The sequence below is a fragment of the Erpetoichthys calabaricus genome, chromosome 3 (genome assembly GCF_900747795.2).
Source record: "Erpetoichthys calabaricus chromosome 3, fErpCal1.3, whole genome shotgun sequence".
Taxonomy (NCBI): Eukaryota; Metazoa; Chordata; class Cladistia; order Polypteriformes; family Polypteridae; genus Erpetoichthys; species Erpetoichthys calabaricus.
This window is the reverse complement of record NC_041396.2, coordinates 219,241,128-219,260,483: the sequence shown is the minus strand read 5'-3', so window position 1 is coordinate 219,260,483 and position 19,356 is coordinate 219,241,128. Positions and strand designations below refer to the sequence as shown.

The window sequence follows — 19,356 nt, the reverse complement described above, 5'->3', positions numbered from 1 at the left end:
GTACACAATGTCCACGTTTTTAACCAGTACTGTACCCCTACCTACCTTTACCCATCCGTTTCTCTCACTTCGAACACGCTGAATCCTGTTGTGGGTTATAGGTCAATGTCATTTTATGTATACCCCTTAGATTTCTGACAATGGTTTAGCCCAATGTTTTATGAACCTGCTTCGTGGGGCAGGCTGGTAAAATCCATTTGTGAGTATGGAACTTGGTGGGGGTGAGTGGGAAAAGATGCTGATTGAGCGGCTGCCTGTCTTGCCGGGTTTGCCCTCACGAAGCTGTAGGGACGAAGCAAACACAGTCGGGGAGCCCAGCCAGACCTCAAACACGGGACTTTTCCACCTGAGCGAAGAAGTTTTGGTGTTCATCCTGCGCTTTTTAGACCCTTTCTCTTTACTCAGAGCGGGAAGCACGTGCAAGAGGCTCTTCAGGATTTGTAGCTGTAGCTCCATATGGACCCGGCACTGCCAGGTTAGGAACAACGTTAAGCTCTACTTTGGTGGTAGTACATTAAAAAAGTTTTGTTGTAAAATTATTGATATTCCTTGAAACAGTTTCACATACAGTCCCTTTAGTCAATTTCTAACTATTTGAAAACCATCCCGCCTTTACGTTCGCGGTAAATGAATTAAAAGCGGGTATTGATTTGCTGTTACGCTGCGTCGTTTTTAATCTTCGAAGAATAGTCATGAAAAAAAGTTATTAAGGAGCTATAAAACTTACAAATTTGTCGATTGGTTAAAGTGTGTTTCCGGTTCCTTTCACAGTATTATAGTTACAAATTTCATTTTATGTTTTATTTGGTAAGAGTTAAGTTATGGATGAAAAATTCTTTCGATCTGTTTGCACATGTGTATTACACAAAGATGCGGTTATTTGCATGTTTTCTTTTGATTTTTCGCAACCCTCCAAATTCAAAACTTAAAGCCGCACACCGACAGTCGTCCCTTCCTTTGGTGCAAGTAGCGTTTGTTTAATGTTTTATGAAACACTCATATCCAAGTGATCACTTTGAAAAGCGTTCAAATAATTGAGCGACGTACAGTTATAATTAGTGAGATGCAAATCTTCTTTCTCCATCTTTTCCCTCTTCTATGCGGTGTCGATGTGTTTGATCGGCCTTTTCCATAGACCTCGGTCAGTCAGTCAGACCTTCTATTAAATCTTTTGCTCTATACATTCACCTCCGCTTTGACCTTGTAGTATTATTATTATTCTGGAAGCTTCCGTGAATGATTCAGTGCAAGGCAGATGGTTAACTCAGAAAGGCGTTTAATTTATTAGAGCACACTAAACGGAACTCTACAAAAGACACCCGTCTCCATTACTCTCCGTTACTAACTCTTGTATGGTTGCTGATTTTGTTTTGATATTCAAATATGGGTTTAAAATTCTTGGAGTGACATAACTATTTGTTTCAAATTTGAGATGCTTCTACCGGTTTTTTTTTAGGTTAGGCAAAAAAGCCATTATTTTGTTTCATATGAGGAATTCCTTGCATGAAGTTAATGGTGGTTTAACTACAGAAAGGCAATTCTTTTAAAGCTCACCATGAACAATTCAATATTGTAGCTGTAGGCAGTGTTTAAAATGTGACGTGCCATCATTCTTCTAGGAAGGAACAACATGTTTTGACCAAGATTTCTGAAATATCTCTAGTCTTTCAATTCCCTAATGCATTAGTAGGTTTGTGTTTATAGTAGTGTTTTTTTATATAAATGTGGTAATCAATAGGTAATATCTACAACCCACATTCTTTGCATTGGGTTAATGCCTTTCTATCAGCCTGTCAGAGTATGTTGCTAAATAAGTATACACTGAAATTTAAAGACATTACCTTTTATTATTGTCTGTTGTGAAATGCACATTGTAATAAATTTAAAAACCATTTTTCCCCTTTCACAGGCATTATTTGGTGTATCTTTCAGAACTTCTCCCGTCTCCCCAAAGGATGCTTTCCGTCTTCTTTTCATGTGGAGGAAACTCTACCAAATGTTACCCTGTAATAGACACTTTCAGAAAAAGCTGCTTGCAGAGTTTCCCCCTCCAAGGTACTGGATTCAGTGGTTGGTATTGGAAGAAAGAGTGCCTTTACCCCCAGTAAAACTCCCCGATTTTGAAATTGAATACATTTGGGGTGTTAAAAAAGAATGTTTTGATGAGACTCATAAAGGTAGGTTGGAGACAAGTTCGAATATGAGCTGATTGATATGCCGATCCATGTTCGAGGGAAATACAATGGCTAAAAACAAATTAACCCTTAAACTGCCACATACTTGGGGGTTAATGCACCCCTGGACGCCAAATACTTTTTTGCTGCACTTTTTAAGTAAACTTCACAATTCACAAAGAAAGTGTGAAATTTTAATGTAACTCTTTTTTTTCCATGCAAAGAGCATCACAATTACTGCAACACTGATCATTTTACACACTGCCAATGAACTGTAAAAACTATTTATAAAAAAATAAAATAAATAAATAAAAACTACTGGAACAATCTATGATATGTACAAGGTGAAATTGACGCCATTGATGAAATTCAGTAAATCACCGAGCCAACTGCGCTTGAACTGGCTGCACGCAAGCACACAGAGGTAAGTGCTGATGCTTGTACTTTGCTCAATATACTCGCTCCGATGTGCTGGCAAATTGCATTGGGAACCGACTACAGCCGGTTCCGGCGGTTTAAGGGTTAATAAAATGTTCTGCTTTTAAATGTGTAATGCTTCTGAACAAAAGAATCTCAATTCTTTTGTTTATATATACACTTTGTCAATTTTACTAATTGAAACATTCTCAGAGTCCATTTATCATTCAATAAGTCAGACTTATCACCTAATGTTTTGATGCCTGTGTAGAATGTGAAAAGATTGCAGTTTAATCATAAATGCACTAAAAGACCAATTAACATTCAATGCCAGTGTTTGTGATTTTCTTGGTTATGTATAGTTTCTCCATTTGTAAAGCTGCTGCAGCCCTTCCATTAGCTTTTTTGTTATATTAAATGTCATGCTTGAAGTATATTTGGAGATTGGGGGTATACTTCAAAGCAAAGTTCAAAGTAATTTTGAACCTACAGTTGCTGAAAAACCTATTACTGGGTGAACTGAGCATCTTCTTCCTTCACACCCCGAGGGCATTGTATTAGATCAACATTAATACAAGGATATGTGTCCTTGTCTGTCCAGTTTGTGTCTGTGTCACAAGAAGTAATTCTTTGCATTTGTCATTCCAATCAGATGGTGCATCACAAACCGTAACACTGCTTTTGTGAATCACATACTAAATGGCATAAAGCAGAGACATATGCATTGCATGGTTAACACTAGAATTACCAGAGTCTACGAAGGAACTCGTAGATCCAGCCCATCTTAAAACCGTTCTCACCTCTCTCTTGTCTTCTAAATGTGCCGATTAACACAAGCAGCAAGCAGCCGGCTATTCCATCTCCCACCGCCGCAGAACGTTCACTAAGTTTTCCCAGCTCATGCCTTGTTTGATTATCTGGGAGTGACTGAAGTGCTGGAGTTTTAGAGTGGAAATAATCGCTATTTGGAACACACGCAGTTCATGTGTGTTCCGTTTCTACAGTAATCTGTGTAAACACATTTTTAAAACAGAAACGTTTTTCATATTTTAGTAGTAAATGACAAAATGTAGGCATAAACTATATAATGTATGAAGATAATACAACAGCTTCCGTGGTGTAGCGATAAGATTTGCTGACTTGTAATGAAGAGTCCCCGGTTCGATCCCCACTCACTCCTATATTTGCCGTTTTCAGTAGTGAGCTCCTCTTTTTGTTATTATACAGTAGACACATTTGGTTTGCGTCTGTTACACACGGTTTGCATTTATAGGACTTGTAAAAGTTATTTTTTTACTTTTATTCTCTCTAAATCACGATACATACTACCACCCCCACGCGCTACGAGTTTTTTCGTAGACTCTGGTAATTCTAGTGTTAATGCTGCAGTCTATGTTGATTACTTAGATTTCAACCTGTCTTACACAAGTACAAAAGTTGGGATTATAAAATGAGGAGCAGGCATCTACACCATGTTTTGCCTCACTTTTAACAGAAATGATCCATCTGTATTTAACAGAACAAGTTTAAGAAGTGTGTATCATCTTATACAGTGTTTTTTGACAAAGCAGGGTTAATCAATGACTCCTGCACAGTGAGCGTGTAACAGTTAGATGCACCATTGCAGAATTTGGCATTGTAGGCCCTTACTTTTTTGAGGAGGGGGAAGCAACAGTCCCCGTCACTTCAGAATGTTACATTGAAATGCTAGAGAACTTTTGCAGTCCCAAGTGGAAGAAATGGATGTGGTGGATGCCTGGTTTCAACAGGATGGAGCAACAGGCTTATATGGCATGGAGATCTGCACAAGTTTTGTGGGAGATGTTTCCAGGAAAGCTGATCTCCCTGTGTGCCGACGTCAGGTGGCCTTCACATTCACCTGATCTCATTCAGTGCGATTTCTTCTTGTGGGGCTATCTCAAGTCGAAGCTTTACACACACCGTCCTCAAAACCTTGAAGCTCTCAAGCATGCTATTCACCACAAAATCGCTGCTGTTCCCCTTGAAATGACAGGACAAGTCATGTGAGCGTTCAGAAATAGTCTCGAAGAGTGTATCGCTAATGATGGCCACTACCTTGAAGATGGATTTTTCCACTGTTTTAAAAATATTTTGTATACTCATGTTCTGTAATTAAATATTTTTATCTTGTAGCGTTTTTGTAGAATGTTTGAAATGTGGTGGTACTTTTTGGCTCACCCTGAATATAAAGATTTCTTGTAGATTTTAGTACCTGGAGCTCTTAAACCTCTTCTATCAAATATACTATTGCTTCTTCTGAAATCTGTTGTGGAGCCTTCATGTGTAGCTTGTCCATTAATAATTTTATATTTCAGAGGATTCAGAAACTTGTACAGGCTACATTTTTAAATATGATTGGAAGGAGCTCTATCACCTTACCCTTCTGCACCATGGAAGTTTTGGGAACCTCCTCCTACATGTACTGAACAGACAAAATGGCAATGGTAGGTATGCATTTCTAAACAGATGAAGAAAAGGTGTTTTTTGTTTTTTTGTGGCTAATAAACAATAATTGTGTTCCTACACTAGATAACACAATTGGGTTGACTTTCCTAGGAATGTGTTACTGGCTTGTTTTTTTTTGTTTTTTTTTCTTTCTTTCTTAGTAACAAATTACAATAGATTTAGAAAGGTCACAAAATCATTTGGTTCAGGTGAAATATCAATTTTTTTGTAGTGACCATGGAGACTGAATCTGGTGTAGTAATTAAAATGTTATTACATTTAATGTAGTATTGCTTTATAGTACGTATACCAGTACAATACTAACACATTATTTTATACGTAAGATACTTGTCCTACATATCTCTCTCTGCAGACTGATGTAGGTGACTTTTATATAGAACAAAATTTCTTGAATGTAAAGTTATTTAAGCAAGTTGGCTATTAAACTTGCAGTATGTTGCCACAAATGAGATAATCACATTGTGTGTTTCAGTAAAAATTAGGTAATTTTAATGATCACCACAATTGATTTGTAAAACCCATTTACTGAAAAAGCATGTTTTATTAGTAGCAACAGGGTAGGAGCGTCCTCATAGCAAATAAAAGGAATACTTTAAATTTACCAACAAACAACAAAGGTGGGTAGCCTGCTGGCACCGTGGTTAGCAGTGGTTCCTCACAGCTCCAGAAGAATCCTAGAAATTGATGTTAAACTCCTAGTCCAATTACTGTGTGCAGAGATTGTTCAATTTTTCCAAAGTTCATTTTCTAAGGGACCCCTAAGATTAATTGGCCCAATGTATACAACATTCATTAAGTTTGTCCTGTCCCTGAGATCATTCCTCCACATCCCACTGACATGTTTATAGGGTGACTGACTTAAATTCCTTCAGCTTCCTGTGAGCCTGAATTGGATAAGTGGAACCCAAAAATGTAGGGATGAATCAGGATGAAATTTGCTGAAGTGAATCGTAATAAACCGTAAAATGTAACGCCTTGCCAAATGTGTTATGCTGTGAGATATTCATTAATCTTAAAATATCAAACTTTCTAGCTGAAATTATAAGCTCATGACACATCAGACTGCTTTGACATTTTTGATTTGGTTAGAGAACCCACCTGATTTACTTCTACCTTCTAATGCAGTAACTGATGGATTTGATGCAGCTTTCCCCACAATTCCAGATTGCTAACATTTATTTGAAAATTGTCATTTCTCAATTTCTTTCTAAAATAAAACTACTACTCACATGAATGTTGAAGGGTTAGCTTTTGGCTTTATTTTTTTTGTAAGTGCCTGCTAGGTCAGGAAAATACTATACTTTTGAACCCAGTCTTGGGTGTGCTAATATGAATTGGGTGAAAAAATAATAGTCCCACAAACTGGACACACAGATTAAAACTGTAAGAGTACTTGACAGTTCTGGAATTTTCTCTACCAAGACAAATATCCAAAAAGGTGTCTAGCTGGTGGTAGTTTCAGTGGAAGTGTGATACACATTACATTTATTGTTACCTGTGCTTGTTTACAAGTGTTTCATCCTTTTAAGTGTGTGGCAGTTTTTATTTTTTCTGATTAGTGGATCAAGCAAAATGATAGCCCAGGACCCCAGCTGCAATCTCGGAAGTCTAAGGCCCAGGTAGTAAGAGCAGTGCACCAACTACGAAAAAAAACAAAAATACTAGAAGTCATCACACAGCATCATTCTCTGATTAGAGGTGGAAACTTTTCCAGTCATGGAAGGTCTGTCAGACATTTCAAGATATTAAACACAAATTGACAAAAATTGTTTCTGCTAGTCACAGGACTCCAGTCATACACACCAGGAAGTTGTGTGAGCAAGTGCATGACTAGCTGGTTGTCAAAGTTGGCTTCATCAATTAAATCCCCAAGAAATTTAGTATTGTTTTTGCCAGAGAAGAAGAGGGGGGAGATGTGCCTGGAGGCAGGAGGAAAGTAAAGAGTGGAACTGAGGGTAGGAACTTTGAATGTTGGCAGTATGACTGGTAAGGGGAGAGAGTTAGCAGATATGATGGGGAGTAGGAAGGTTGAAATATTGTGCGTGCAAGAGACTAAATGGAAGGGAAGTAAGGCCAGGTGGATTCGAATTGTTCTGTCATGGTGTGGATGGGAGGAGAAATGGGGTAGGAGGTATTCTGAAGGAACAGTATGTCAAGAGTTTTGGAGGTGAAAAGAGTGTCAGGCAGAGTAATGATTATGAAGCTGGAAATTTGGAGGTGTGATGACGAATGTGGTTAGTGCATATGCACCACAAGTTGGGTGTGCAGTGGGTGAGAGATTTTTGTAGTGAGTTGGATGAAGTGATGAACAGTGTACCCAAGGGACAAAGTGGTGATTGGAGCAGATTTCAATGGGCATGTTGGTGAAGGGAACAGTGGATACGCGGTGGTGATGGGTAAGGTATGGTGTCAAGGAGAGTAGTGAAGGTCAGAGGATAGTGGATTTTGCCAAAAGGATGGACATGGCTGTGGTGAATACATATTTTAAGAAGAGGGAGGAACATAGGGTTACATACAAGAGTGGAGGAAGATGCAAACAGGTAGATTACATCCTATGCAGAAGAGTCAATCTGAAGGAGATTGAAGACTGCAAAGTGGTGGCAGGGGAAAGTGCAGTTAAGCAACATAGGATGGTGGTCTGTAGGATGACATTGGAGATCAAGAAGAAGAGCATGAGGGCAGAGCCAAGGATCAAATGATGGCAGTTGAAAAAGGAAGATTGCAAGGTTGAGTTTAGGGAGGAGGCGAGACGGGCACTGGGTGGCAGTGAAGACTTACCAGATACTTGGGAAACTACAGCAGATGTAGTAAGGGTGCTTGGCATGACATCTGGAAATCAGGAGGAGGAAAAGGAAACCTGGTGCTGGAATAAGGAAATACAGGAGAGTATACAGAGGAAGAGGATGGCAAAGAAGAAGTGGGATAGTTGGCGAGATGCAGAAAGTAGACAAGAGTACAAGGAGATAAGGCGTAAGGTGAAGAGAGAGGTGGTGAAGGCTAAAGAAAAGGCGTATTATGAGTTGTATGAGAGGTTGGACACGAAGGAGAAAAGGACCTGTTCCGATTGGCTAGACAGAGGGACTGAGCTGGGAAAGTTGTGCAGCAGGTTAGGGTGATAAAGGATAAAGATGGAAATGTACTCACAAGCGAGGGGAGTGTGTTGAGCAGATGGAAAGAGTACTTTGAGAGGCGGATGAATGAAGAGAACAAGGGAGAGAGGTTGGATGTGGAGGTAGTGAATCAGGAAGTACAACGGTTTAGCAAGGAGGAAGTAAGGACAGCTATGAAGAGGATGAAAATTGGAAAAGCCGTTGGTGTTTAGGAATGATGGCAGTGGAGTTTTTAATCAGATTGTTTGTTTAATGGAATCTTGGAAAGTGAGAGGATGCCTGAGGAGAGTGGAGAAGTAGTGTACTGGTGCCGATATTTAAGAATAAGGGGGATGTGCAGGACTGCAGTAACTACAGGGGACTGAAATTGATGAGCCACAGCATGAAGTTATGGGAAAGAATAGTAGAAGCTAAGTTAAGTGAGGAGATTAGTGAGCAGCAGTATGGTTTCATACAAGAAAGAGCACCAAAGATGCAATGTTTGCGCTGAGGATGTTGATGGAGAAGTTTAGAGAAGGCCAGAAGGAGTTGCATTGCGTCTTTGTGGACCTGGAGAAAACATATGACAGGGTGCCTCAAGAGGAGCTGTGGTATTGTATGAGGAAGTCGGGAGTGGCAGAAAAGTACGTAAGAGTTGTACAGGATATGTATGAGGGAAGTGTGACAAGTGGTGAGGTCTGCGGTAGGAATGACGGATGCATTCAAGTTGGAGGTGGGATTACATCACGGATCGGCTCTGAGCCCATCCTTATTTGCAAAGGTGATGGACAGGTTGACAAACGAGATTAGACAGGAGTCCCCGTGGACTATGTTTGCTGATGACATTGTGACCTGTAGTGATAGTAGGGAGCAGGTTGAGGAGACCCTGGAGAGGTGGAGATATACTCTAGTGAGGAGAGGAATGAAGGTCATTAGGAACAAGACAGAATACATGTGTGTAAATGAAGGAGGACAGTGGAATGGTGAGGATGCAAGGAGTAGAGTTGGTGAAGGTGGATGAGTTTAAATACTTGGGATCAACAGTATATAGTAATGGGGATTGTGGAAGAGAGGTGAAAAAGTGCAGGCAGGGTGGAATGGGTGGAGAAGAGTGTCGGGAGTAATTTGTGACAGACTGGTATCAGCAAGAGTGAAGGTCTACAGGACGGTATTGAGACCAGCTATGTTATATGGGTTGAAGATGGTTGCACTGACCAGAAAGCAGGAGACGGAGCTGGAGGTAGCAGAGTTAAAAATGCTAAGATTTGCACTGGGTGTGACGAGGATGGATAGGATTAGAAATGAGTACATTAGAGGATCAGCTCAAGTTGGACAGTTGGGAGACAGTCAGAGAGGCGAGATTGCGTTGGTTTGGACCTGTTCAGAGGAGAGATTCTGGGTATATTTGGAGGAGGATGCTGAGGATAGAGCTGCCAGGGAAGAGGAAAAGAGGAAGGCCTAAGTGAAGGTTTATGGATGTGGTGAGAGAGGACATGTAGATGATAGGTGTAACAGAGCAGAATGCAGAAGACAAAGATATGGAAGAAGATGATCCGCAGTGGCAACCCCTAATGGGAGTAGCCGAAAGAAGTTTTTGCACATTTTTGTCAAGTGTTTGCAGATAACATTTAAGGCAAAGAATGCTCTAATCAGAAAACTTTCCAGTAGATGTTTAAAATTGTAATAAACTTTAAGGTAATCAAAAGGAAAATTACTGGATGGATACTTGAATAATAGGAGATTTTGAGGTTGGTGCTTGGTGAACACAAGGATAGTTTATACTTGTTTATTCAGGTGTGTAACCCTGAATCCTCTGCATACTACAAAATTCTTCAAATCTAGATATTTAAGTTTCAATCATTAACAGTTTACTCTGCATTTAAAAGATGAACACTAATTTCAGTGAGAACCATAGAGCCACTCTTCAACTCTCAGATTACTTGCGTCTTAACATTAAGGCCTATTTTATTGGTGCAAGTGCTTTAATGGCTACTGTGCTTCACTTGTCTGCTGTATACCTAATGTTGAATTACAAATGAAGGGAGATGGGGAGAGCATGTGGAAAGAATTCATAATGTTACTCAATGATTCTTGAGGATTACTGAGAGAATATTACCAAGATTAGATGGTTGAATGGGGCTGAAGTGTATATTTTAAGGAAAGCACTACATCTTATACAAGCAGCAAGTTGCTAAAGCTGTTTTTTCTGTCTTTATGAACAGAAATGTATTAGTCTAAAGCTTAATCTGCTTAAACAGTATACATACAACCTTCAAGGCAGGTGCCCTAGATTAAATGCATATACCATGTGGTTTTTTGTTAATGGTATTGAAGGACTTTTTTATAAGTTACGTTTCGTAGGTTGTGATAATGTTGTGCAGCATTTAATCCATGATCTTTGAAAAGGCCTCTCAACCTCGGTATTTCAGGTTTAGGAATTATTTAACATTATTCAGTGGAACAGTTGTATCAAAGGGTAGATTTATAAAAAAAAAAAAAAAAAAAGTACCCAGGCTGTTTCTGCACAGATGAGGTAATGCTAACCTCAACTGAGTTCATTGTTAAAAGGCCAAAGGAGCACTTTCAGGAACTACTAAAGCTGGTGGAAATGCAAGTCAGGAAGAATAGAGAACACATACTAGATTGGGTTTTGGGGGTCTGTTTTGGTATACAGGTGTATTAGAACAGTACTGTAGGAAAGGCAGACTGTTGGGGGTAGTAGTGGTCCCCAGGGTTTCTGAATGTACTGTATGTATGTTTGAATAAGACAGGAAGTTGTTTTACAGTAGTTATCAAATCAAAACATTCCTTGGTCTCCCTGTGAAAGACTATACTGGGGTACTGTAATGGAGACTCGTTCTGTAGTTTACCTTCAGCTTTAGAAGTGTATTATTGATTCTGTCCTGGTTATGAAACCTTAGACCAATACTTTGTCCTTAACTAAATACTGAAGGAGTCAAGGGAGTTTGCTAGGGAAGCCTGTGTTTTGTGGACTTGGAAAATTATTATGTGCGCCTGTATGGTGTCTTGTGAAAAGCACTGTATCACTATGGGTTTCTTGATCCTTTGCTGGTGTGCCTTGTTTATTTTTTGAGACTCCGACTGTTCAAAACAAGATATCAAAGCCTAGAGAAGGCAATACCATATTCAGGGTGAGATCGTAATGTAGTGTGCATGTGTAGATGGGGGTCAGGTGTCAAGTATAATTATGGAACAAATTAGGTTGACGACTGCTGGCAAACATTCAATGCAAACCTTCAAGAAGTCCAAGTAGTATTGTGAAAGAACAAAAAATGAACTTTCTTGGGATGGGGTGGGGGAGAACATCAGTTCAAGTTTAAGTTATTGGAATTGCATTAAACAAATATTTGGTGACTGGCAGGACAAATGTCTGTTTTAGTCAACAAGTATACCACTGAAATCATGGTGGAGTTTTATAGATGTTGACGTTCCTGGCAAAGCACTGCACATTTATATTAATTTTGTCAGATTTCCTACATAGAATAAAAACTTGTATCAGTTTCAAATTGAATTGGATCAAATTGTGCCTTGACTAGGCTTGATTTTTTTTTTTTTTTTTTTTTCAATATTTTTATTTTATTAATTTTCATTGTAATCATTCCATACAAACAGATCAATTTATAACCCAACAAATTTGAAAACAAATCAAACCCCACCCCTGAGAAGGAGAGCTTAGCTAAAGGAAAATTTCTTTAAGCTTTTTAATAAGGCAACATTAGACAAAAGGGGAGAAGTAAATATCTATATAAATAAGAGATGGAGAAGGGAGTTAAATGCAATAATAGTTAATTCTCTTATTCTAAAATAATACTGATTAAATCCTGCCAAGTTTTGAAAAAATTTTGTACAGATCCTCTAACTGAAAATTTGATTTTTTCCAATTTCAAATAATATAAAACATCGGTTTCCCACTGACTTATAAGAGGAGAATTAGGATTCTTCCAATTTAACAAAATAAGTCTGCGTGCCAAGAGTGTAGTGAATGCAATCACCGTTTGCTTGTCCTTCTCCAATTCAAGTCCATCTGGAAGGACACCAAACACAGCTGTTAGTGGGTTAGGAGGGATTGTGATACTAAGGCTGTCTGAGAGGCACTTAAAAATTTTTGTCCAAAATGATGTTAGTTTGGTGCAGGCCCAGAACATGTGACCCAGTGAGGCAGGAGCTTGGTTGCAGCGCTCGCAGGTCAGATCCTGGCCTGGAAACATTTTGGACAGTTTTAAGCGAGACAGATGAGCTCGATATATAATTTTTAGTTGAATAATTCTATGCTTTGCGCATATAGAACTCGAGTGAATTCTCTGCTTTGCTACCTTCCACTCCTTTTCTGATATATTGATTAAGAGATCTTCTTCCCAATGTCCTCTTGGATCTTTGAAAGGTAGGGACTCTAATAAGATTTTATATATTGCGGAAATAGTGTTTGTTTCCTCGGAATTGAGCAGTATTTTTTCCAGCATTGTGGAGGGTGCAAGGTGGGGGAAATCGGGCAATTTCTGTTTAACAAAATTTCTAATTTGAAGATAGTAAAAGAAATGTGTAGCTGGGAGGTTAAATTTTGAACGTAATTGTTCAAAAGATATAAATATGTTGTCTATATAAAGATCTCTGAGCATTTTAATCCCAAAACTTTTCCAGGTATTAAAAACTGGATATACTTGCGAAGGTTGAAAGAGGTGGTTCCCTTGCAGAGGTGCCACTGATAAAAGATTTTCCATCTTAAAATGCTTCCTAATTTGGTTCCATATTCTGAGTGAGTAAAGCACAATTGGGTTATTAGTATATTTGCGATAACTTTCATTTATTGGAGAGCAGAGCAGGGAATATAAAGAAGTACTACAGGATTTGACTTCTATTGCAGACCAAGCCTGTGTATGTGCATTTATTTGTGTCCAGGTTTTTATGGCTTGTATGTTTGCTGCCCAGTAATAAAACTGAAAATTAGGTAAAGCCATGCCACCTTCTGCCTGAGGTCTTTGTAGGGTCGCTCTTCGGATACGTGGGTGTTTTGAGTTCCAAATGAATGAGGTTATTATTGAATCTAACTGTTTAAAAAACGATTTATTGATATATATTGAAATGTTTTGAAATAAAAAGAGAAGTTTAGGAAGGATATTCATCTTAACAATGTTAATTCTTCCGGCTAGAGTGAGATGAAGGGTTGACCATCTATGCAAGTCTTGCTTAATTTTTTCCATACAGATGCCAAAATTTTGTTGATAAAGAGCTTTATGTTTACTTGTGATATTTACCCCTAGGTATTTAAACTGATCCGCTATGGTAAAAGGTAGGGTGTCTAATTTAATATTATATGCTTGTGAGTTCACTGGAAAGAGTATACTTTTATTCAGATTAATTCTAAGACCAGATATCTTTTGAAATTCTGTTAGTGCTGTTAAAACAGCAGGGACAGTGTTTTCTGGGTCCGATATATATAAGACCATATCATCTGCATATAGAGAAATTTTCTGTTCCAGTCCTTCTCTGACAATCCCCTTTATCTGATAAGAATTTCGGCAGTGAACCGCCAGTGGTTCAATAGCGATTGCAAACAACAGTGGCGACAAGGGACATCCTTGTCTGGTACCACGTTCTAGTTTAAAGTAGTCTGAGCAAATTTTATTAATACAAACTGAAGCTTCTGGACTGGTATACAGTAGTTTGATCCAAGCACAAATATTCGGGCCAAACCCAAATTTCTCCAATGCAGTGAAAAGGTAATTCCATTCAATCATGTCAAATGCCTTTTCTGCGTCTAATGATAGTAATATCTCTGGGGTGTTTGATTTTGCTGGTGAATATATAACATTAAACAAGCGTCGGAGATTTGAAGATAGATGTCGGCCTTTAATAAATCCAGTTTGATCTTGTGATATTACCGAGGGCAGCACTTTCTCCATCCTTCTAGCTAGGATTTTTGAGAGTATCTTAACATCATTATTCAGGAGTGAAATTGGTCTATATGATGCACATTGTAACAAGTCCTTATTTTGTTTAGGAAAGACGGTGATTAATGCTTGTCGAAATGTTTGAGGTAGTATTTGGTGGTCTTTAGCTTCTGTAAATGTTACCAATAAGAGTGGAGCTAGCTGAGTGGAGAATTTCCTATAAAACTCTACGGGGTAACCATCAGGGCCTGATGATTTCCCGCTTTGTAGTGACTTTATAGCGTCTAGTAATTCTGTTAGCGTTAGAGGTTTATCCAGTTCCTCAGCACTTAAAGCATCTATTTGTGTTATTTGTGAATTATCCAGAAATGCATTAGATTGCGTGTTGTCTTCTTTGGGCTCAGTGGAATATAAAGACTTATAGTAATCTCTAAATGTGTGCATTATTTTATTATGGTCGATGATTTCTTCTCCATTCTTGTTGGTGATTACTGGTATTGCATTGTGAACTTCTTGTTTATGAATTTGTTGAGCTAAAAGGTTATTAGCTTTTTCTCCGTGTTCATAGTAATGCTGTCTAGACTTATAAATAAGTTGTTCAGTTTCTTTAGTTGTTAAGATGTTAAGTTCTGTATGCAGGGCCTGCCTTTTCCTGTGAAGAGCTTCACTTGGACGCCTGGCTTGTTCTTCATCTATTCTAGTAATTTCATTTCTTAGCTCTGACACTTTCTTGGTTTCTAATTTATTTCTATGGGAAAGATATGAAATAATCTGGCCTCTTAAGAAGGCCTTTAGAGTTTCCCAGAGTGTTCCTGCAGAAACCTCTGTGGACGTGTTTGTCTCTAGGAAGAAGCTGATTTGTTTGGATATAAATTCTGTGCAGTTCTCGTCTGCCGATAAAAGAGGGTTAAGACGCCATCTGCGAGGTGAGTACGAGGGGCTTATTGATTTTAGCTCCAAGACTAGAGGGGCATGGTCAGAGATAACAATTGTGTCATATTTGCATGATTTAATTGTAGGCAGGAAATTATTATCTATAAAAAAATAATCAATTCTTGAGTAGCTATAATGCACTGGTGAGTAGAACGAATATGTTCTTGAGTTTGGGTTAAGAAACCTCCAGGGGTCTGATAAGTTGTGATCATTTAAAAACTGTGTAATTATCTTTGCAGTATTAGATGTCGTCCCCCCTGTCACAGGAGTCCTATCTAAGAGTGGATTTAAAACACAATTAAAGTCCCCAGCCATTATAATTTTATGAGTGTTCACATTGGGAATGGATGCAAATAGATTTTGCATGAATTCCTTATCATCAACATTGGGTGCATAAACATTTATCAAAATCATTTTACTGTTATATAAGTTGCCCATGACCATCACATATCTCCCTTCAGGGTCCGACACTACCTCTGATGCTACAAATGGAATTGTTCTATGTATGAGAATTCCCACCCCTCTAGTTTTCTTTATAAAGCTAGAATGGAACATTTGGCCAGTCCAGTCTTTTTGTAGTCTGAACTGATCCTTGGTTAGTAAGTGGGTCTCCTGTAAGAATACTATTTTAGCGTTTAAGCCTGTTAGGTGAGAGCATACTTTCTTTCTCTTTAATTCGTGATTCAGGCCTTTAACATTCCAGCTCACAAAGTTAACTGTCCCATCATGGAGACATTGATTCTGAGTTTTTAATGTCATTTATAGTTTTAATTGGTAATATGGCTGTTTTAATCTTAGTTTCAAGATTCCCCATGAGTTGTTGCATGTTAGCCTGTTGCTGCATTGATATTTATAATTATAAGGATTATAAGAATAGATTAGATATAACCTGCTCTCCTTCTCTCCCCCCTTTATCCCCCCACCCCCCCATTTTGCCTCCCCACATGAGGCTAGACCCCACTTCGCGATGTTCCAGTCCTCTGACATACGAAGAGACAGAGCACGTCTGAAACAAAACAAACCCCACCCTGCAGCGGCGTTACAGAGTTAAAACAGAGATATCTTTAACAGTTAAATCCTTAACACTAGAATTACCAGAGCCTACGAAAAAACTCGTAAATCCGTCCCACCTTAAATCGCGTCTTAAATCCATTTGCACCTCTCCGCCAGAGTCCTTTGTCATCTAAATGTGCTGATAAAGCTCCTAGCAGCCAGCTATTCCATCCCCCCACCGACTTAGAATGAACTTCTCTCCTAGCTCAAGCTTTGCCTTGATTTGATTACCTGGGATTGAAGTGGAGTTTTACAGTGGAAATAATTCTAGCGTTATTTGGAATACACGCATTTCATGTGTGTTCCATTTCTATAGTTGGCTGTGCAAACACATTTTTAAAACAGAAACGTTTTTCATATTCTAATAGTAAATGACAAAATGTAGGCATAAACTATATAACGTATGAAGCCTGAAGTCCATATATCAAAGAAACACTTTCACAAAAGGTACAAATAAAAGAACACGTGCGCCTTCATTCAAAAAAAAAAAAAAAAAAAGCCGCGTTAGCATGCCACATTGACACTCTTACTATAACCGCCGCAGTAGCGTAATGGTATCAGCGCCTGACTGGGAATCAGAGGGTGGCGAGTTCGATTCCGCACGGCTCCACTTCGAGAAATTAACTGCTCTTATTCTTACAATTTTAGAATAACAATATAAATTTGATTTCAGTCTGTAACAGGCGGTGTAACTTATGATACTGGTAAAGGTTAGCTTTTTTTTTTTTTTTTTTTTTAATTCACTTTTCATTCTCGCAGTCACATTCAGAATCAATCCATACAACCCCATCTGACACAGCTGGTTTCACATAAATAAAAGTGCACTTTTATTCAAGACTATAACCGAAGAATAAAGAAAGCAAGTTACAGTTGGTGGTTGATACGACAGCTTGCGTGGTGCAATGTTAAGAACTGCTGATTTCCGATCCGTGCTATATAAAATCATCACATTCAAATATTAACAGTTCCCACACACCCAAGGTCCGCCATTCCTACATTTACAACGTGTACTTGTTGCAGTGTACACACCTCTCTGTGCTATGGTTCCTATTACAGTGAATGAGCACCTGACACTGTACTTTCTTCCCTGGGGGAAGCTGAGGTCTTAGAACGGAAGTTTGTTGACACTGTATCATCTTTTCTTTTTCCATCGCCTTTTCCTGTAAGAAGCGACGACGAAGTTCCTCTGCAAGGTGAGCCATGAACACTCTTCTTTCCTCAGCGGACCCCGTGCATGCCTTATACAGTATGTGTGCGTTCATCGCTGCTAGGTCAAGGATGTTGTACAACACAGCAACCGGCCACCTGCGTGTTCCTGTGCGCACTGAACAAGCACGCGCCTTCTGGTCCATGATGTCAACGCCACGCTGGGGAAAAAAGAAAGACAAATATATGTGACATTTTGAAGAAATCATTTTATCACCAGAAGAGCACCAGAATACTTCGTCACACTAATATTTTGTTCATTAGCATACCTTCATGTTCTGCCTTTGTCCAGAAATGGCTCCATAAGCTTTATGACCACAGACTCGGAAAGTCTTTCTCCCGTGGGACGACTGGGATCTTTTCCTAAATAAGGAGTGGCATTGCACATGTACTTTGTCTCCAAATCTGCCGCAATCCAAAAAGGCAGAACCGTAACAACAGACAACTTCTTCACGTCACTTTCGCTGGCTAATAGACTGCTGCACCGCAATACAACTCTGCTTGGCACCATGAATAAAGTGCGACGGGAACTTCCACCTGCAGCTAAAGTCAGTTCAGTACACGAACAATTCTCCACGCTGGTGTTTAGATCTCCCAGTGCCATGCTGACAGTGTATGTGCCCAAAAAGATGAAGTCTGTCTGCATTCTCAGCACAATGCACCATGATGTGGAGATTGGGCAAGATAAAAAAAAAAAAAACAAGCACGGTCACAGACTACAACCACATGAAGGTATGCTAATGAACAAAATATTAGTGTGACGAAGTATTCTGGTGCTCTTCTGGTGATAAAATGATTTCTTCAAAATGTCACATATATTTGTCTTTCTTTTTTCCCCAGCGTGGCGTTGACATCATGGACCAGAAGGCGCGTGCTTGTTCAGTGCGCACAGGAACACGCAGGTGGCCGGTTGCTGTGTTGTACAACATCCTTGACCTAGCAGCGATGAACGCACACGTACTGTATAAGGCATGCACGGGGTCCGCTGAGGAAAGAAGAGTGTTCATGGCTCACCTTGCAGAGGAACTTCGTCGTCGCTTCTTACAGGAAAAGGCGATGGAAAAAGAAAAGATGATACAGTGTCAACAAACTTCCGTTCTAAGACCTCAGCTTCCCCCAGGGAAGAAAGTACAGTGTCAGGTGCTCATTCACTGTAATAGGAACCATAGCACAGAGAGGTGTGTACACTGCAACAAGTACACATGTTGTAAATGTAGGAATGGCGGACCTTGGGTGTGTGGGAACTGTTAATATTTGAATGTGATGATTTTATATAGCACGGATCGGAAATCAGCAGTTCTTAACATTGCACCACGCAAGCTGTCGTATCAACCACCAACTGTAACTTGCTTTCTTTATTCTTCGGTTATAGTCTTGAATAAAAGTGCACTTTTATTTATGTGAAACCAGCTGTGTCAGATGGGGTTGTATGGATTGATTCTGAATGTGACTGCGAGAATGAAAAGTGAATTAAAAAAAAAAAAAAAAAAAAAGCTAACCTTTACCAGTATCATAAGTTACACCGCCTGTTACAGACTGAAATCAAATTTATATTGTTATTCTAAAATTGTAAGAATAAGAGCAGTTAATTTCTCGAAGTGGAGCCGTGCGGAATCGAACTCGCCACCCTCTGATTCCCAGTCAGGCGCTGATACCATTACGCTACTGCGGCGGTTATAGTAAGAGTGTCAATGTGGCATGCTAACGCGGCTTTTTTTTTTTTTTTTGAATGAAGGCGCACGTGTTCTTTTATTTGTACCTTTTGTGAAAGTGTTTCTTTGATATATGGACTTCAGGCTTCATACGTTATATAGTTTATGCCTACATTTTGTCATTTACTATTAGAATATGAAAAACGTTTCTGTTTTAAAAATGTGTTTGCACAGCCAACTATAGAAATGGAACACACATGAAATGCGTGTATTCCAAATAACGCTAGAATTATTTCCACTGTAAAACTCCACTTCAATCCCAGGTAATCAAATCAAGGCAAGGCTTGAGCTAGGAGAGAAGTTCATTCTAAGTCGGTGGGGGGATGGAATAGCTGGCTGCTAGTAGCTTTATCAGCACATTTAGATGACAAAGGAC

The 19,356-nt window shown here is 39.1% G+C and overlaps 1 protein-coding gene across 1 annotated transcript in view; it reads left to right on the top strand.

Annotated features, from left to right (window-relative positions):
* The first annotated feature begins 210 nt into the window (after window positions 1-210).
* Window positions 211-19,356, top strand: part of si:dkeyp-114g9.1 (uncharacterized protein LOC555399 homolog) — a 52,035-nt gene continuing 32,889 nt past the window's right edge. Inside the window, exons 1-3 of the mRNA XM_051924674.1 lie at window positions 211-475; window positions 1,910-2,177; window positions 4,928-5,056. Coding sequence (XP_051780634.1) covers window positions 236-475; window positions 1,910-2,177; window positions 4,928-5,056 — 637 coding nt within the window. The 5' untranslated portion in view covers window positions 211-235. The remainder of the gene's footprint in view (window positions 476-1,909; window positions 2,178-4,927; window positions 5,057-19,356) is intronic.